This window comes from Podarcis vaucheri (genome assembly GCF_965113315.1).
Source record: "Podarcis vaucheri genome assembly, chromosome: 6".
Taxonomy (NCBI): Eukaryota; Metazoa; Chordata; class Lepidosauria; order Squamata; family Lacertidae; genus Podarcis; species Podarcis vaucheri.
The window spans coordinates 90,664,170-90,681,343 of NC_138764.1; the positions used below are offsets into that span (position 1 = coordinate 90,664,170).

Below are 17,174 nucleotides of genomic sequence, written 5' to 3' on the forward strand. Positions count from 1 at the left end.
GCAAACACACAATCATGCTATGGCTGAGCAGGGCCCACTGAGGTGCGTGAGACTGATAGGGAACTGATCTGGAAGGAAAAGAGCATGTGATGGTACATAAAAAAAGAGAAAAGCTAGCTGGGTAATACATGAGGGGTCTGTAAGGTGCTCTTTGTGTATGTTTCTCAAACTAGGACTCAACAGCTGAGCTCTCGCACTAGGGATGCAAGAAATTACATAACATATCTATGCTACATCTTTTTTACGTAAATTATGCAACTTAAATTGTCATTACGTTATTCCATTACATTCATTTCAATGTAAATGAAACACAATGCAAAGGGGAGGAAAACAAATCAATTTCCTATAATGTAAACCCTGAAAGTAAGTATAGCAGTGAATTCTGATTATATTAACTGGATTTATTTGTGTTCTGGACATGGGAGGAATATGCAATCACTGGCAATTTCCACTCCTGTTTCTGTTTTTGTCAGAAGTCTCTAACATCCAATTGCATTATTTCTCTTGCGCCACTAGTCCTGTGTTTCTACCTTACATCTCAGGAGTGTCCGTTAGGTGGCAGATCTAGCCCTGTCACCTGACTGAGCATTATATGGCAGACGTTAATCTCTCCTGTCGATAATGACCCATTCACCCGTAAACTGCAATACTTTCTGTTACAGTTCTGGAAAGACACTCCACACTGGAATTGTTCTCTGTTCCCCATTTGTGGATTAGATTGTTGATTTGCTCTTTAACTGCTGGTGTCTTTGCTTCCTTAACGTTGGTTTTCTTGTAGTGGTTTTTGCTAAAGTTCGTTGTATGGTACTGATCCTGTAAACAGATCAGAACTACCTTATGTTTTAATGTTGCTATGTATTGCACGGATATTTTATGAGATGGTAGCACACACCCATAAACCCACACACCCTTCCTCCCGCCATCTTGGATTATATTGGATGAAAGTAAAAATTGCCACATCCCTCCCTGTCTGTATAAAGTAGTTCTTGGGTAATCTACAATCAGGTAGGCCAGGAACTGAGATGGGTCCAGGAGTGTCTAAAGGCAGCAATCACAAACCCTTGATGGAGAGTGAACTCCGTCAATTAGGCATGAACCCCTTTTCCCTTCACCACCTGCTGTTCACCAGATCTGCTGACCATCACTGTTTCCATTTAGTCCGGGTTCTGCTTCAGTCAGTTCTCTGTTGCCAAAGCCTGACACACTCATTAATGAACTGGTTCATTAAGACTTTGCCGTAATTGCTGTGGTTAGGCTAAGCTTCAGTAAGCATCAGAAAATGTTTATTTGCGTTCAGGAATGGGCGAGAACCAGGAAATACTTTTTAAAAAATGAATCCTAATGTGCAATGAAAGAGAGTTCTCATTTGTTTGTTGTGCTTTTCATGGAAACCGAAAGTTCTTCTGTGAATCCAGATAAAACCAATTATCTGATGCAGACAATAAAGCATGAAATGTCATAGGAGTTTGGGAGAAATATCCTTGGGGTATCCACTTTCTTCCTGGTTCTCTGACTACCCATTCAAATTGATTAGGTAGGCATTAAATGACGAAAGAAGACCTTGAAGGTCTGTACAGATGGAATTGTTCTGCCGGAAATAAGACAACTTGAAATAGTTCAGGGGGGAGGGGAGTAGGGATAAAGAAGAGAGAAAAGAAGTATTTGGTTCTGACTCAGTAGCTGTTCAGACAGGCTTGGAAGAGCTGTTCAGATTTCTTTCCTGTGACGAGGGCTGGTTTGGGGTGTGTGTGTGGATCAGGTTGCTGTAGTTTAAAAACAAGTAGCATTTAAGAAACCGAGAAGAGCCTGTTAGATCAGTGGCCTATCTAGTCTATGATCCTGTTCTCACAACTGCCAACCAGATCCCTGTGTTAAGCTATCAAGCAAGACCCAAGCAGAATAACCTTTCCTGTTCCTGTGCTTTTCAGTACAGTGGTACCTTGGGTTACATACGCTTCAGGTTACATATGCTTCAGGTTACACACTCCACTAAGCCAGAAATAGTGTTTCAGGTTAAGAACTTTGCTTCAGGATAAGAACAGAAATCGTGCTCCGGCAGCGCGGTGGCAGCAGGAGTCCCCATTAGCTAAAGTGGTGCTTCAGGTTAAGAACAGTTTCAGGTTAAGAATGGACCTTTGGAACGAATTAAGTACTTAACCCGAGGTACCACTGTAACTGGAATTCAGAAGAACTGCCTCCAGTGGTGGTGGCCATGCATAGTCATCATCACCAGTGGCCATTGGTAGCCTTATCCTCCATGAATCTGACCAATCCTCTTTTAAAGCCATCCAAGTTGGTGGCCATCACTGACTGCTAGGGAAGTGAGTCCCATAATTTAACTATGCGCTACGCCAAGAAGGACTTTCTTTTCTCTGTCCTGAAGCTTCCAACATTTAGCTTCCTTGGGTGCCCATGAGCTGTAGTGTTATGAGAGAGAGATGATTTATTTGTGGGTGGCGCTGTGGGTTAAACCACAGAGCCTAGGACTTGCTGATCAGAAGGTTAGCGGTTCGAATCCCCGTGACGGGGTGAGCTCCCGTTGCTCAGTCCCTGCTCCTGCCAACCTAGCAGTTCGAAAGCATGTCAAAGTGCAAGTAGATAAATAGGTACTGCTCCGGCGGGAAGGTAAACGGCATTTCTTTTTTTTAAAAAAAAGATTTTTATTAGGTTTTCACATTTTATATAGACAACAACAAAACACAAAAACAAACACAAAAAACAACAAACATATATAATTTCCGAAAAACTTATTTTCTAACCCTGATCCTTGACTTCCCCCCACCCCCTCCCTTGCATCCCTATTCCCAAATTTATGTCAGCAAATTAGCATTCTCTTGTCCATCTTAATATTAGTCCTTTTATAGAGAAAGGCAAAAATAAATTTTTTCTAAGTTGGACCCCGGTTCCCTTCCATCGATTTCCCATTTTTTCTTGAATGGTAATCTTATTAACTAAACCCCCTGGTCTTGAGTGTTGTTAAAATTAATTCCTTCCCTCCCTCCCATCCCCGATTTGCGTCCCTTCCGAAACATGTCCAAAATAACAGTTCTTAGCCTGGGTTCCTCACGTCCGAGGCTTTCAAGTCTCTTTCAGTCCCTCTCCGCCGGTCTTGTTGGTAATCCTTTATGTCGGTCATCGAATCTCGAAAGAGTTCTTTTACAATCAGTCCATAGTCTCTTCCCATATTTAAAACCAGCTGCTGGAGAATTTCCACAAGGCATGAATCTTGAAGGTAATCAAGGTCAGAGTCTATGTGGAGCCCCCAATTATATTTCTTTATTCCAAAGTCCTGAATTTCATAAACTCCCAGGGCCTCCACTTTCGTCTTCTGCATCTTTCGTAGACTTGTAGTAGATTTAATCCAATAGTCTCCTTGCTTATATTCCCCAGGTGCCAGCTTCTGGTTAGTATTTTCCCACTTCACTTTTTCTCTTTCTTGTTTTGTCTTCTCCTCTTCTTTAGTTATCATTTCGAGTTCAGCTGTGGATTCTTTCTCATTCAGGTCCTCATTACATTCAGCAGAACTGCTTGTTTCAGAAGTCAAGGTCATCAATTGTTTGCTCATAGCCGTAGTCTGCTCTTGTAAGATTCCCACCAAATAGAACATCCTTTCGATTTCCCCCAGTATCTTTCCATCCACAGCCATTGTAATTCCACAGAATTCCCCCTAGAGGGAATCTGGTTACTTAGTGTTCTTTTCTCCAACAATCCTCTATCTTGTTATTGTTTCTTTATTTCCAACAATTTTAGTTCAATTGTAACCCTTTTAATCCAGAGGAATCTTAAGTTACAATTTTTCACTATTAACAGTCTGTTTGACAGCTTTGACAGCTGTCAAACTCTGTGCCTCTTACACAAGCTCCAGAACAGGACGCTCCCGGGCCCGGGGGGGAGGGTTGTTTACAGCAAAGCAAACGACTTCCAACACTCCACTCTCCTGCTCAAAATTACTTTTCCAAATCTTGGAAGTTACTGTCTTTTTAAACTCACCCTTTACAGGGTAGGCACTCCAGCTTAGTTCTTATATCGTTGCTCTAGATCGTCTGCAAGGGGGGGGGGTGCGGACTTCCTTTTAGCACACCCCCCGATCGTCTCAAATTCAAAAGGTAAAATTCTTAAAGTCCAATTCCAATTTACTCACGGGTTCTTCTTTTCAGTCCAAATTTCAAGGAAGGAAGTCAGCGCTCTCCAGTCATGGCTCGCGGCTTCGCTCAGCGGCGGTAGCGATCGACTCTCAGCACCGCGCCGTCCCCCGTATCCCCTCCGCAGCCTTTAAAAAGGCTCTTCGCGAATCAGGGGGGGCGCTTAAGGTACCCACCGAGTCTTCAGTCCGCAGGCTTCCGCGCCTGCGGTTTTTAAGGGTCCCCGTGTCGCCGGCACGGCAAAGACCCATCCACCATTGAGCCGATTCCCTCCGGAGCTCGGAGGGAATCCGCCATTTCCAGATCGCGCCAACCCCGGAAGTCTCTGGTAAACGGCATTTCCATGCGCTGCTCTGGTTCGCCAGAAGCGGCTTAGTCATGCTGGCCACATGACCCGGAAGCTGTACGCAGGCTCCCTTGGCCAATAAAGTGAGATGAGCGCCACAACCCCAGAGTTGGCCATGACTGGACCTAATGGTCAGGGGTCCCTTTACCTTAAAGATCCCTGCTTGTGTGCTAATGTAGATCCTACATTTCTGGGTTTTTCCCATCATTTCTAAGGAGCCCAGAGGACCATAAGCCCATGCAAAGCTGACCTGACTTTTGAAACAAATGTGGAAGCTCTTGTAGGGTGGACATTTCATGTAATCGTTGGTTCCCTGTGCTCATGAAAGATGAGCAGGGTGAATACTTAACACATAGGTGTGGAACCTGTGGCCCTCCAGATGTGGTTGGACTCCAGTTCCCATCAGCCTCAGCGATGAATGGTTAATGGTCGGTGATGATAGGAGTTGTAGTCTGGAAACATCTGGAGGGCCGCAGGTTCTACACCTCTGATTTAATCTTTTTGACATTCTAAAGAAATTACTGTTGAAGGATACTTTGATCAGATGCATTCACCAATCCACCTTGAGGGAGAGCCTGAGAAGCACAGCTGGGCGTGGAGACCCCTCAGTGGATTGTTTCTGAATCAAGCAGACGGCTTCAGTCTAAATAGTGGACATTCTTTTCTCATAACCTCTCAGAAAAAAATCTCAGCCACATATTGAAACGCTTCCCCCCCCCATGCTTCCCATAATGTAATTTTATAATTATCATCCATTTAAATTATTAACAACAGGGCTAGCCCATAAATGTGACCTTTTGTTCTCTCGCAATTAGAAATGCTAGCACTGGTTTGAGACAACATAATAATGCTATTGTGGAAAATGCTGAAACACACACACACACACACACACACACACACACACACACACTCATTTCCATTCAAGATTGCAGCTTGCACAGAATGAATTTAATAAGAAGCCTGATGCCGATACAGTGGTACCTCGAGTTACAAACTCAATTCGTTCTGGAGGTCCGTTCTTAACCCGAAACCGTTCTTAACCTGAGGTGCACTTTCACTAATGGGGCCTCCTGCTGCCGCCATGCCGCCGGTGCGCGATTTCCATTCTCATCCTGGGGCAAAGTTTGTAAACCAAGGTACTACTTCCGGGTTAGCGGAGTTTGTAACCCAAAGTGTTTGTAACCCGAGGTACCACTGTACTTTGCTGACAAACGTCCTCCCTCTATGTGGGGAGGAGATGTCTTATGAAGCACTTGTGTGTACGCAGAGACTTCAGATCAGGGTATTTACAGTGTTCCTAGAAACTGCTGGCAGGAAAGCACACCACCACCCTCACCGCTTATGTCTGCTTCCACCAGCTGAGCGGAGCTGGGCCTCTCAAAAAGGCCATCTGAAGGAACTTCCCTGTGATGAAGAGCACCATCTCCATCTGCTCTGGGGTGGTGGTACCTTCTGGGCCACTGAGCCTTTTCTGCCATGGTGGAGGGAGAAGGGAGATGCTCATCAGTCACCCTGGCTCAGAGGGACAAGTGGGATGTCGGGAGTGATGAGTGTGTGTGTATGTGTGAAGGGGAGTGCCATAGGGTGCAGCAGCACCCCTGGGTGCTTCTTCTTGTCTTCTCCTTGAGTCTAACCATCCCTTTCACCACCTTTCCTTTCCCATTCTCCCCCCTTCCCCTTTCTTCACACTCAGGAAGACACTGGCTGCATTCAAATGGAAGTTTATTCACTTTCCTCCACGTATCCCTAACAATCACTTTATGCATTACATTTTAGCTTTCGAAAAGACGTACGTAAAAGCCACTTCCACAAATCTAATGGAATACTGCACATGTTTGGCACTCAGTTCCATGTTATTTGGTTCCAGGAGTACGAAAGTGATGAAATTTGAGGCAGTATACTGTCACCCAGTTCTTTCCTGCTGCTTTTATGGGTGAATCATTGGGAGAAGAGAAGCAGGCATGTAGAAAAAGTGGGTGAAGAGTAAAGACATTTTCCAGTGATGTTCGTCACTCTGTCACACGGCGTCCACCAATGTGAATGAAGTTTGGAACACCATAGAATTGTAGAGTTGGAAGGGACCCCAAGGGTCATCTAGTCCAACCCCCTGAGATGCAGGAATCTCAGCTAAAGCATCCAGGACAGATGGCCATCCAACCTCTGCTTAAAAACCTCCAATGAAGGAAAGCCAACAAGCTCCCAAGGGAGTCTGTTCCACTATCAAACAGCTCTTACTGTCAAACAGCTCCATGCTGGTAAAGGTAAAGGTAAAGGTACCCCTGCCCGTACGGGTCAGTCTTGTCAGACTCTAGGGTTGTGCGCTCATCTCACTCTAGAGGCCGGGAGCCGGCGCCGTCCGCAGACACTTCTGGGTCACATGGCCAGTGTGACATCGCTGCTCTGGCGAGCCTGCACCAGAGCAACACACGTAACGCCGTTTACCTTCTCGCTATAAAGCGGTACCTATTTATCTACTTGCACTTTAAGGGTGCTTTCGAACTGCTAGGTGGGCAGGAGCTGGGACCGAAAGACGGGAGCTCACCCCGCCGCGGAGATTCGAACCGCCGACCATACGATCGGCAAGTCCTAGGCACTGTGGTTTTACCCACAGCGCCACCCGCGTCCCTTTTATATCCATGCTGGTATATTGGTCAAAAAGCAACAATTCCACAATGCAACAAGTAGTGCAGTGTCTGAACAGAATATTAAAAAACGGGACAGAAGCTTTAGTATTATAATCAGTAAAACTAATGCAATATTCCCCATGCTTGAACACGCTCCATCTGGATCTATGCTGATTGTAAAAACGCTTAAAAAAGAAACGTTCTATAGCTCTCAATGGAATTTTACATTGTCAATTTTACATTGCTCTGCAGTGCCCTCTGGTGTCGTATGCTTATAACACATTTATAACATTTTAAATTTACCAGTATAGATTAGTCCCCAGTCTGTTCCCCTGTCGTCCATTTCTGCTCTTTCCTTCTTTTTCTTTCTTTTTCCTGCCCCCTGTCAAATTCCCATGCTTTAGCCTTGCTTACAAACCACCTCTTCCTGTTTGGGAGCTGCTGCTGTCAGAAATGAGGGAGGCAAGCAAGAAGGCCGTTGGCACGCTGCCCGAAAGTGTCCCTGAAAGTGGTCACTGCTGAAAGTGGACCTGCTGCTCCTCTCTGGCTTACAGTTTGTGAAACTCTGGTGGACTACAAGAGAACCATACTGTATAGAGTTGGGGGGTCAGTCTAGATGATGCCCTGGATCCCTTCCAGTTATTGGGCTCCTTTACCTGTTGGGGTAAAATGTATAAGAACAAGCTTGCCAAACCTTTTCCTTCCATTGAGGTAGTGACATTGGCTAGCCAGTTAAGCACCACACTTAGAATAACCAAATACTTGCTCTGTGCCATATAGAAAATGGGCCAATGTTAGGGGGGTTAACCCCCCTCTTCCGTTTACTTATGGGGTTCATCCTGGAAGCCCCCAACCCCCCAGTGACCCAGCCGAACATTGTGAGTACTATGGGACCTGTTCATTTATTCTTGTTCTGTCTCAGAGCCTAGTATGTTTTAGGTACTTGTTCCGTATTTTATGCCCTGCGTTTACATAGCCACTCACTAACAGAAATTCTTCTCGCTGTCCGCCAGGTGAAAGAGCAACAAAATACACTACAAAATAATAACAGCACCTATAACAAACAATACACTTTTGTATTTGAACAAACAAATGAATAGAGGACACTATTGATAGCTGGGGACCCTCTTTAGTAAAGGTAAAGGGACCCCTGACCATTAGGTCCAGTCGTGACCGACTCTGGGGTTGCGGCGCTCATCTCGCTTTATTGGCCGAGGGAGCTGGTGTACAGCTTCTGGGTCATGTGGCCAGCATGACTAAGCCGCTTCTGGCAAACCAGAGCAGCACATGGAAACACCGTTTACCTTCCCGCCGGAGTGGTACCTATTTATCTACTTGCACATTGACATGCTTTCAAACTGCTAGGTTGGCAGGAGCAGGGACCGAGCAACGGGAACTCACCCTGTCACGGGGATTCGAACCGCGACCTTCTGATCAGCAAGTCCTAGGCTCTGTGGTTTAACCCACAGTGCCACCCGCGTCCAGGGGACCCTCTTTAGGTTGGCGGAAATGCCCTCTGCATCTGTTCAGGGGCACCCATATTCCAGGAGTTCACTCTTGATGCTACTACCAATTAGGTGCCAACACAAAGTCGCCATGAGCTCCAGCTTAAAACTCGATTTTCTTGCCGCCCCCTTTTTTTAATGCCAAGGACGGACAGCTGTCAGGGATGATGGGAGATGCAGTCCAGCAAACATCTGGACTGAGGTCCACAGGTATCCTCATCCCTGGACCACAATCAGGCGAGCCCTTCTTTCCCGGCGCAGCCCCACCCGCTTCCAAAGAGAGAAGGGGGCAAACAAACGTCGTTATATATAAGTGTAACATTTCTTTCACCCAGGCAGCGAGTGAGGGCGGATCTCGCCGCCCACAACCGGGGAGGGGAGGAAGGAACGAGGCTTGGGGAGGGGGAAGCTCTCTCTGGGCTGATTCTCTGATCTCATCGCACAAGCCAGTCAGCTGCGAGCTGTCTGCCTCTCTCGTCAGCTGATCCAGCAGGAGAGCTTTCCGTCTCTCATTGACTCTTCTCCTCTCACTTCCCAAGTGGATTCCTTCCTTCCTTTTTTTTTTCAAAGATAGCAGCAGCAACAAAACTCTTGCCGGGGAGTTTCTGGGTCAGGAGGAGGATATATTCCGAAGGCTGGTCGGGGGGGGGGGGGGATTTAAAGCAAAACATCAACACCAACACACAGCAGCAGCACCCAAGCCCACAAACCCAAACTGGATTGCATTGCAACTTTGCTACAACTCCGCTCCTTCTGTTCCCTCCGTCCAGGATGGCTTCCAATTTTAACGACATAGTGAAGCAAGGGTATGTCAAGATAAGGAGCAGACGTTTAGGAGTAAGTATTTTTATTTTTTAGAAAAACAAACAAACCAAAACCCTCCACTGGCGTTATTGTACCGTGTTTGATTTATCAATGGGTTGGTGTTGAATAACCACAGCGTTGGCCACGTGCGTTGTGTGCGGTTGTCCGAGGACCTGAAAGGGAAAACAAGGTTGCATGCTTTATTTTTATTTCATTTTTGACTATGCAAAGGGCCAGTCCTTTTCCAGGTCTCTCTCCACTGCCATATGTGCATTATAAATATAGAAGCAGCTTGCAGTGCGGTGCAAAGGACATTTCTCGATAACGGATACAAGCGGGGTGGAGGAAAGGAAAGCCTGCAAAATCCACACTCGCTCTAATGCTGTCTTTCCAGTGCCTTAGCTGTGTTTGTGTCTGGAGAAAGTAGCAAGCTTTGGAATGTCACAGAACTCTTCTGTTAATGGGGTTTGTGGAAGTGAGGCTCATTTCCGAAGATTTATGAGCGTGCTTAGATAAATTTCTTCTCCAATCATATTAGAATTGTCTAAGGGATCTCCTAGTCAGCCAGTATCCCCTCTTAACTTTTCACTTTCAGAAGAGAAGCCAGCAAGCAGACTTTAGGACTCAGTGGTTCAGTGCCCATGCGCAGTTCCCATTCATTTCAATGGGGCTCGCCCAAAAGAACTTCCTGGCAGATTAAGAGTGTTGTAGCACCTTAGAGATAAGCAGCCTGATGCTGGACAAGCTGGCTCAGAAATAAGCCCTGCAGGATCCAGTGACATTTATACCCCAGTAAATATGCCGCGGCAGTAAATCCAGTGGTATTTTTGCATGCAAAAGGTCTCTGGTGAAACCCCCGGCATCTCCAGGTAAGGCTAGGAAAGATTTCTGTCTGGAACCCTGGAGAGTCAACAGTAAACCATATGGACCAATTGTATGAGTCAGTATAAGGCAGCTCCTTACATTCCTATGCTGCCTTGAACATTGATAAAGAAAGCAGAGATATAAAATTTTTGAATAATGATCAACAACGTAATGCCTAGATGACAGGCAGCAGTAATGCATTTGTTTCTGAGCCAACATGCAAGGGTGCTACCGTGGACATGGACAGTCATATCTATGTCTAATCAGAATTAAGTCCCATTGACTGAAATCCCATTGACTCCATACTACACCACATTAAGTGTGTATAGGATCTCAGGCTGCATTAGCTGGCGCAGACATCAAGCTACAACGGGAATGTAAAATTCACATTGGCCGCAATGTGACAAATATGTAAAATTCACATTGGCTGCAGTGTGACAAGTGCAGTGTGTAGGTAATTGGAATGACAGTTCTTGAATATCATAGTCTCACATTAACAAATCACCTGTTTGAAGGGACACATGGCTTGCTACCTGACTAAATATTAGATGTTCCTTTCAAATGTGTATTGCTCAGCATGGATACAGGTGCAAATGTGAGGATGTCATTTCCTACATACATGGCACTTGTCGGAAACCTCTGCAGTGCAACTGTAGGTCTAAGTTTCGGTGTCAAAATGTTACCAAGGATGCCCCCTCCACGCAGCATTTGGTACCTAAAAAAAGCCACAGTCTTTAGTGTGCTTAGTGAGCTTGCAACTCTCTACTTGGTTGGAGAGTTTGAGGAAACAGGAACCTATGCTATTCCAATGGGGTTGATATTGTACAGAAGTGCTGGCTATAAATGTTCACAAAGTTTCATGGTATGGAAGGTGTGTGTGTGTAGAAGAAATACCTTGCAGGAACATGTGTGTGTTTAAAGATATATCTCTAGACCGGTGCCTTATTGATTGCAACAGAAACTGATGCCTTAATTTCCTGGTTTGGCTCTACATTTTACATTTAAGCAATGATTTCATTTATTTACACTTCTGTTCCATTTTGTACTCTAGGTTCATGGAGGTTTATGTAGCAAACCTATGATAGTCTTAACTCCGCCATCATGCTCTCTGCCACACAATGTTGAACTACAGTGATCCATATTAGGACTGGGTTCTGGAAGTCTTGGGTTCAAATTTGAGGGAGGCACATAGTTCAATGGTAGAGCACATGCATTGCTTGCATAATATTCTGAGTTCATTCCCAGGCATCTCCATGTAGTGCTATGTGAGACTCTTATGTGAAAATCTGGAGAGCTGTTGTCAGTCAGTGTAGACGTTCCTGAGCAAGATGGACCAATGGCAGCTTCTTATACCCCAGCTTCTTATACCCCTATTCTCACCCATTGATGAATTTACTTGATAGACGTTGGCAACTCACTATTGTTCTGCCTTGGTTCTTCCATCTGTGAAATGGGAACTATGACCAATCTTGGAGATTGCTCATACAGAACATATAACTAAGGTGTCTCACGTGGCAAGGAGCAGAGAGAAAAATAGGTGATGCCTGAATTTCAGATTTGAATTGCAGGTTGACTCCTAGAGTCCTCGCTAGGAATGGGATAAATACAAGAGATATGTACAAAAATATATCAAAGGTTTTTCGTCTATGGCACCATTTGAATGACCTTGGATAAAGAAATATAGGAGAAATAAGATTAACGGTACAAATTGTTGTAAGAATGTATTAGAGAATATATAAAGAATAGATTAAAAATGGTAGGTACATTCACTATTAGAATAAAAGCATACAATGAGAATTGACAGGAACTCCAAAGTTTTTATGATATTTTTTGTTAATAACTATTGTTAATAATCTTTGTTAATAACCGCATAAAAAGTAGCATAAACACAGCTGAAGCTTAAGGTTTATAACTATGTAAGAAAGGACAAGTATATGGGGTTTTTGTGTGTGTGTGCGTGTATATGATTGAAATCTCAATTTACTCAATGAGATTTACTATATATATGTAATGTATTATAAGACTATTAATAAAGCTTGTTACATTGCAAAGAAAGAAAGAAAGAAAGAAAGAAAGAAAGAAAGAAGAATGCTAAGGAGCCACAGAATAGACACTTCCAATGGTGCAGTAAAAGTGGGAAAGGTGGCCTATTGGGAGATGGAGATAAAGCTTGCTAGTTATTAAAAGTTTCAAACAGATGATGCCTTGCGAAGATCATAATGAAATATGCCAAATTGTACCGTGTGCTAGGGCCCTCAGGTACAGTTCACATTAAATTGTCACCTCAGGTGTGGTAAGCTTTCTGTGATTATTGTGCTCATCTATGGTGTTATCATTATTAGCTTTGCTGTCATTTTTTTAAAAAGTGTTTGAAACAAACACAGCAAAATGGTCAGTGCTGCTGCTCTCATTATATTGCTAATTAATTGTGTTTTGCACCAGGTGTAATGAGAAAAAACCACCACCAGGTGCTTGTTTAGATGGGAGCTCAGGGACTATACAGGTGGAAAGTGGTGCTTATACTTTGTCCAGGACACCTTATATTGAATTCATGGTGTGGAACACTGTCTAACCAGAGTTGTGCATGCTCTAGTTATCTCCCGCTTGGACTACTGCAATGCGCTCTACGTGGGGCTACCTTTGAAGGTGACTCAGAAACTGCAATTAATCCAGAAAGTGTCAGCTAGACTGGTGACTGGGGGTGGCCGCCGAGACCATATAACACTGGTCCTGAAAGACCTACATTGGCTCCCAGTACGTTTCCGAGCACAATTCCAAGTGTTGGTGCTGACCTTTAAAGCCCTAAATGGCCTTGGTCCTGTATACCTGAAGGAGCATCTCCACCCCCATTGTTCAGCCCGGACACTGAGGTCCAGCACCGAGGGCCTTCTGGTGGTTCCCTGGCTGCGAGAAGTGAGGTTACAGGGAACCAGGCAGAGGGCCTTCTCGGTAGTGGCGCCTACCCTGTGGAAAGCCCTCCCAGCGTTCAAGGCAATAAACAACTATTTTACGTTTAAAAGACAATGAAGGCGGCCCTATTTAAGGAAGTTTTTAATGTCTGATGCTGTATTGTTTTTAATATTCGGTTGGAAGCCGCCCAGAGTGGCTGGGGAAACCCAGCCAGATGAGTGCGGTATAAATAATAAATTATTTTTATTATTATATAGTTGATACCTATTGGAAAAATTCCCCCTCCCCAAAATGTTATTGTCCATTTGATTTGTTCACCAATGTATTTATAAGCTATTATACGCTGAGCCTAGGGCTTGCCTATCAGAAGATCGGCAGTTCGAATCCCCGGGACGGGGTGAGCTCCCGTTGCTCCCTTTTTTTTTTTTTATAAAATTTTTATTGGGTTTTCACATTTTATATAAACAAAAACAAAAACACAAGAAACAAATAAACACATAAACAAAGAAAAAAAAGAAAACAACAACAAACATATATACTTTCCCGAAAATATTATTTCCTAACCCTGGTCATTGACTTCCCCCTACCCCCTCCCTTGCATCCCCATTTCCAAATTTATGTCAGCAAATTGGCATTTCCCTGTCCTAATATTAGTCCTTTTATAAAAGCAAACAAAATTAATTTTTTCTAAGTTGGACCTCAATTCCCTTCCATCGATTTCCCATTTTGTCTTGAATAATGATCTTTTTAACCAAATCCCATAATCATGAGTGTTGTTAGAACTTAATTTTTCCCTCCCTCCCATCCCCGGTTTGCGTCCCTTCCCAAAGCATGTCCAAAATAACAGTTCTTAGCCCGGGTTCCTCACGTCCGAGGCCCTCCAGTCTCTTTCAGTCCCTCTCCGCCGGTCTTGTTGGTAACCCTTTATGCCAGTCGTCACATCTCGAAAGAGTTCTTTCACCATCAATCCAAAGTCTCTTCCCATATTTGCAAACAGCTGCTGAAGAGTTTCCACAAGGCATGAATCTTGAAGGTAATCAAAGTCAGAGTCTATGTGGAGGCCCCAATTATATTTCTTTATTTTAAATTCCTTAATTTCATAAACTCCCAGGGCCTCCACTTTCGTCTTCTGCATCGAGCTCCCGTTGCTCCCTGCTCCTGCCAACCTAGCAGTTCGAAAGCACGTCAAAGTGCAAGTAGATAAGTAGGTACCGCTCCGGCGGAAAGGTAAATGGCATTTCCGTGTGCTGCTTTGGTTCGCCAGAAGCAGCTTAGTCATGCTGGCCACATGACCTGGAAGCTGTATGCCGGCTCCCTCAGCCAGTAAAGTGAGATGAGCGCCGCAATCCCAGAGTTGGTCACGACTGGACCTAATGGTCAGGGGTCCCTTTACCTTTAGCTAATAAAACATGGATGCCTATGGAGATGACGAAAGGAAAAGGGAAAACCTACAAATTCAGTACTGCTATGCATTTCCTTTAAAGTTAAATAGAATAGTTAGAATTAATGGAGTCCAGGAGACATTATTTTGGAGAAAGAGGATGTCACTGTGGCTCCTGGATATGAGTTTGTGGCTGCTTTCTGCCTCTGTTCCTATTGCTGTGAATTAAGCCACGGTTGGCTTAGCATGTTGTCCAAGCCCAGGCTCGTAGTTTCTCTTGCTTTAGACAAACCATAAGCTGTAACCAAACTTTGTTCTTGGCTTACAGTTTGTGCTTTGCCTGGAAGAGACAAACCACAAGGCTGGGTTTGAATGACACCCTAATCGAAACCATGGCTTAGCACAAAGCAAGGTAGCAGCAGAAGGGCTGGGGCACCAACTTGGGGTCCCCACTGTGGGTGCCCAATGTTGGCATGCACTGCGCCATGCCCTAGTGAAGTTGTGACATGGCTTGATGTCATCATGTCATGTTGTGATGCCACTGCCGTGTAGCACTCTCCGGTGCTGTAGCAGCAACTGAACCAGAGCGAATCTCAACTAAAACATCTGTAACATTCATGACTTGCTTTGATACAACATCATTCTAGCCTCCCTGGAATTAGATCTTGAATACAATATCACAAGCACATGGAATCAGAGATAGGCATAGTGGGTGTGAACAGTGAGTGTTGAGGCCAAAGACTTATGCCTAATGGTTTCAGTGTGATCTTGTCTCACATTAAGCCACAGTTCTCTTTATTTATTTGTTTACTATTTTATGTTATAGTCTTCTTTGGTCATGATGGTGGGTCAAAAAAAGTAAGAATTAAAATAAGTAGAAATGTACAATTAAAATCATAGTATAAAAACCGGAAAAAATAACCAATATTGGTATAACAAAATGACAGCACAGAACTGTAGGACCACACTGGAGGAGGAGGAGGAAGAGGAGGAAGGAAGATGTACCCTCAGCCCAAGGCTTGAGGTGCCCCTTGACCAAAGAGGTGCAACTTGACCAATCATCAAAAAACATAACTGATGGAACAAGACAGACCTCATAGGGGAGGTCATTTCACAACATGGGGGACACCACGGAGAAGACCCTGTCACATGCTACCACCTCTTGAACCATGGAGGGTGGCAGCTCGGCCAACCAGGCCTCTGCTGCTGATCTTAACATCTGGGCAGATTGATGTAGGATGAGACACTTCTTCAAATATTTGGGGCCCAAGTTGTTTAGAGCATTGGCATGTGACACAGGGAATTCTGGCTCAATGTGGGTTAACAACTGAGGAATTATAATCCAGGATTAGTTATTCACTATTATATTATATAAGAGCAGGTACCTTAATTTCCTTATTTTCTACTTCCTTTGTCCTTCCTCATCCATTGTCCTTTGGCATCATAAATATATTATATAAATGTATTACACTCAAATTGATTTTTTTTTTAAAATGACACATAGTCTAATAGTCATAATGCCAAAGGATGAGGAAGAAGAAAATAAGGAAATTAAGGTACCTGCTCTTATATAATGATATAGAATAAAATTATAAAATAGCCACTGATGAACTCAGTTTGGGGCAAGGAGGAGAGGCGACTAATTGCAGTTGGTCCCATCCAAGCCAATGGTATGAGCCTCATTCTTGTTATTTGTGATAAGACAGGAGACAAAGTCCTGCTAAACATTTGAACCAGCTGAAATATTTATATATACAAACAAGTTTTTGCTTGAAGGCCACAGTAAGTGAATATACATGTAGCAGGAAAGGGAATTACAGAAATTATAGCTGGTGGCTAATTTAAAAATCTGATTTGGGTTATTTACTGTTAGTAAAAGTGCAATTTTACATTCCATTTGAAACGGGCAATTAGCATATTCATTTAATTAAAAAAAATAGTTGCCATGGAAGCAATAGTATCACATCCTCCTTCCAAAGAAAAGTAAAATTATCGCATTGCCTCTCTAAAATACCAAATTCTTATTGAAAATCCAGGGATCTCAAGGCAAAAACATTGTTGCTGTTGTTGTCGTCATTTTCATTATCATTCTGCAAATTTTTTTATCTGCCTTTTGACTTCCAAAAGGCCCCCCCAATGTGTCATCCAGATTTAAAAAAAGCAACAAAACAATATAAAATTAGATAAAAAACAAACACTGTACATCAATTAGATGATTTAAACTATATGTGCACCTTCTGGTTAGGATCCCCAAACACTGACTCAGTTTCTCCCCCTCATAAGTGAAATACCTCTGAGCATCTACAGAATGCTTTCCTTTAGTAAATGGAATGTGCCATGAAGTGGCTTTGCTCCTCTACTTCTATTTCAGCGTGTAATCTAAGGGCCAAGGTAGTTTTTAAAAAAACTCTTAAAATCAGCTAGGGATTTCTGACTTATTTTCTTTCCCCTGCAGAAGCAGGAGAGAGAGGTTGTGCATTTTGCCCACTCTTGGGAAAATGTCGCCTATCAAAATTTCCCTGGTCTGTCTGGATATCAGCCAGAGGAGGCTACCGGTAAGCAAGCTCCAAGGACAGTGAGAGGGGCCAGCCTCTATGG

General features: G+C 43.8%; 1 protein-coding gene across 2 annotated transcripts in view; it reads left to right on the forward strand.

Annotated features, from left to right (window-relative positions):
- Positions 1-9,059: 9,059 nt before the first annotated feature.
- Positions 9,060-17,174, forward strand: part of DOK5 (docking protein 5) — a 64,553-nt gene continuing 56,438 nt past the window's right edge. The window contains exon 1 of one of the 2 annotated variants that reach the window (XM_082226440.1): positions 9,060-9,454. In XM_082226440.1, coding sequence (XP_082082566.1) covers positions 9,389-9,454 — 66 coding nt within the window. In that variant the 5' untranslated portion in view covers positions 9,060-9,388. The remainder of the gene's footprint in view (positions 9,455-17,174) is intronic. The other variant, XM_082226439.1, reaches the window with a different exon arrangement.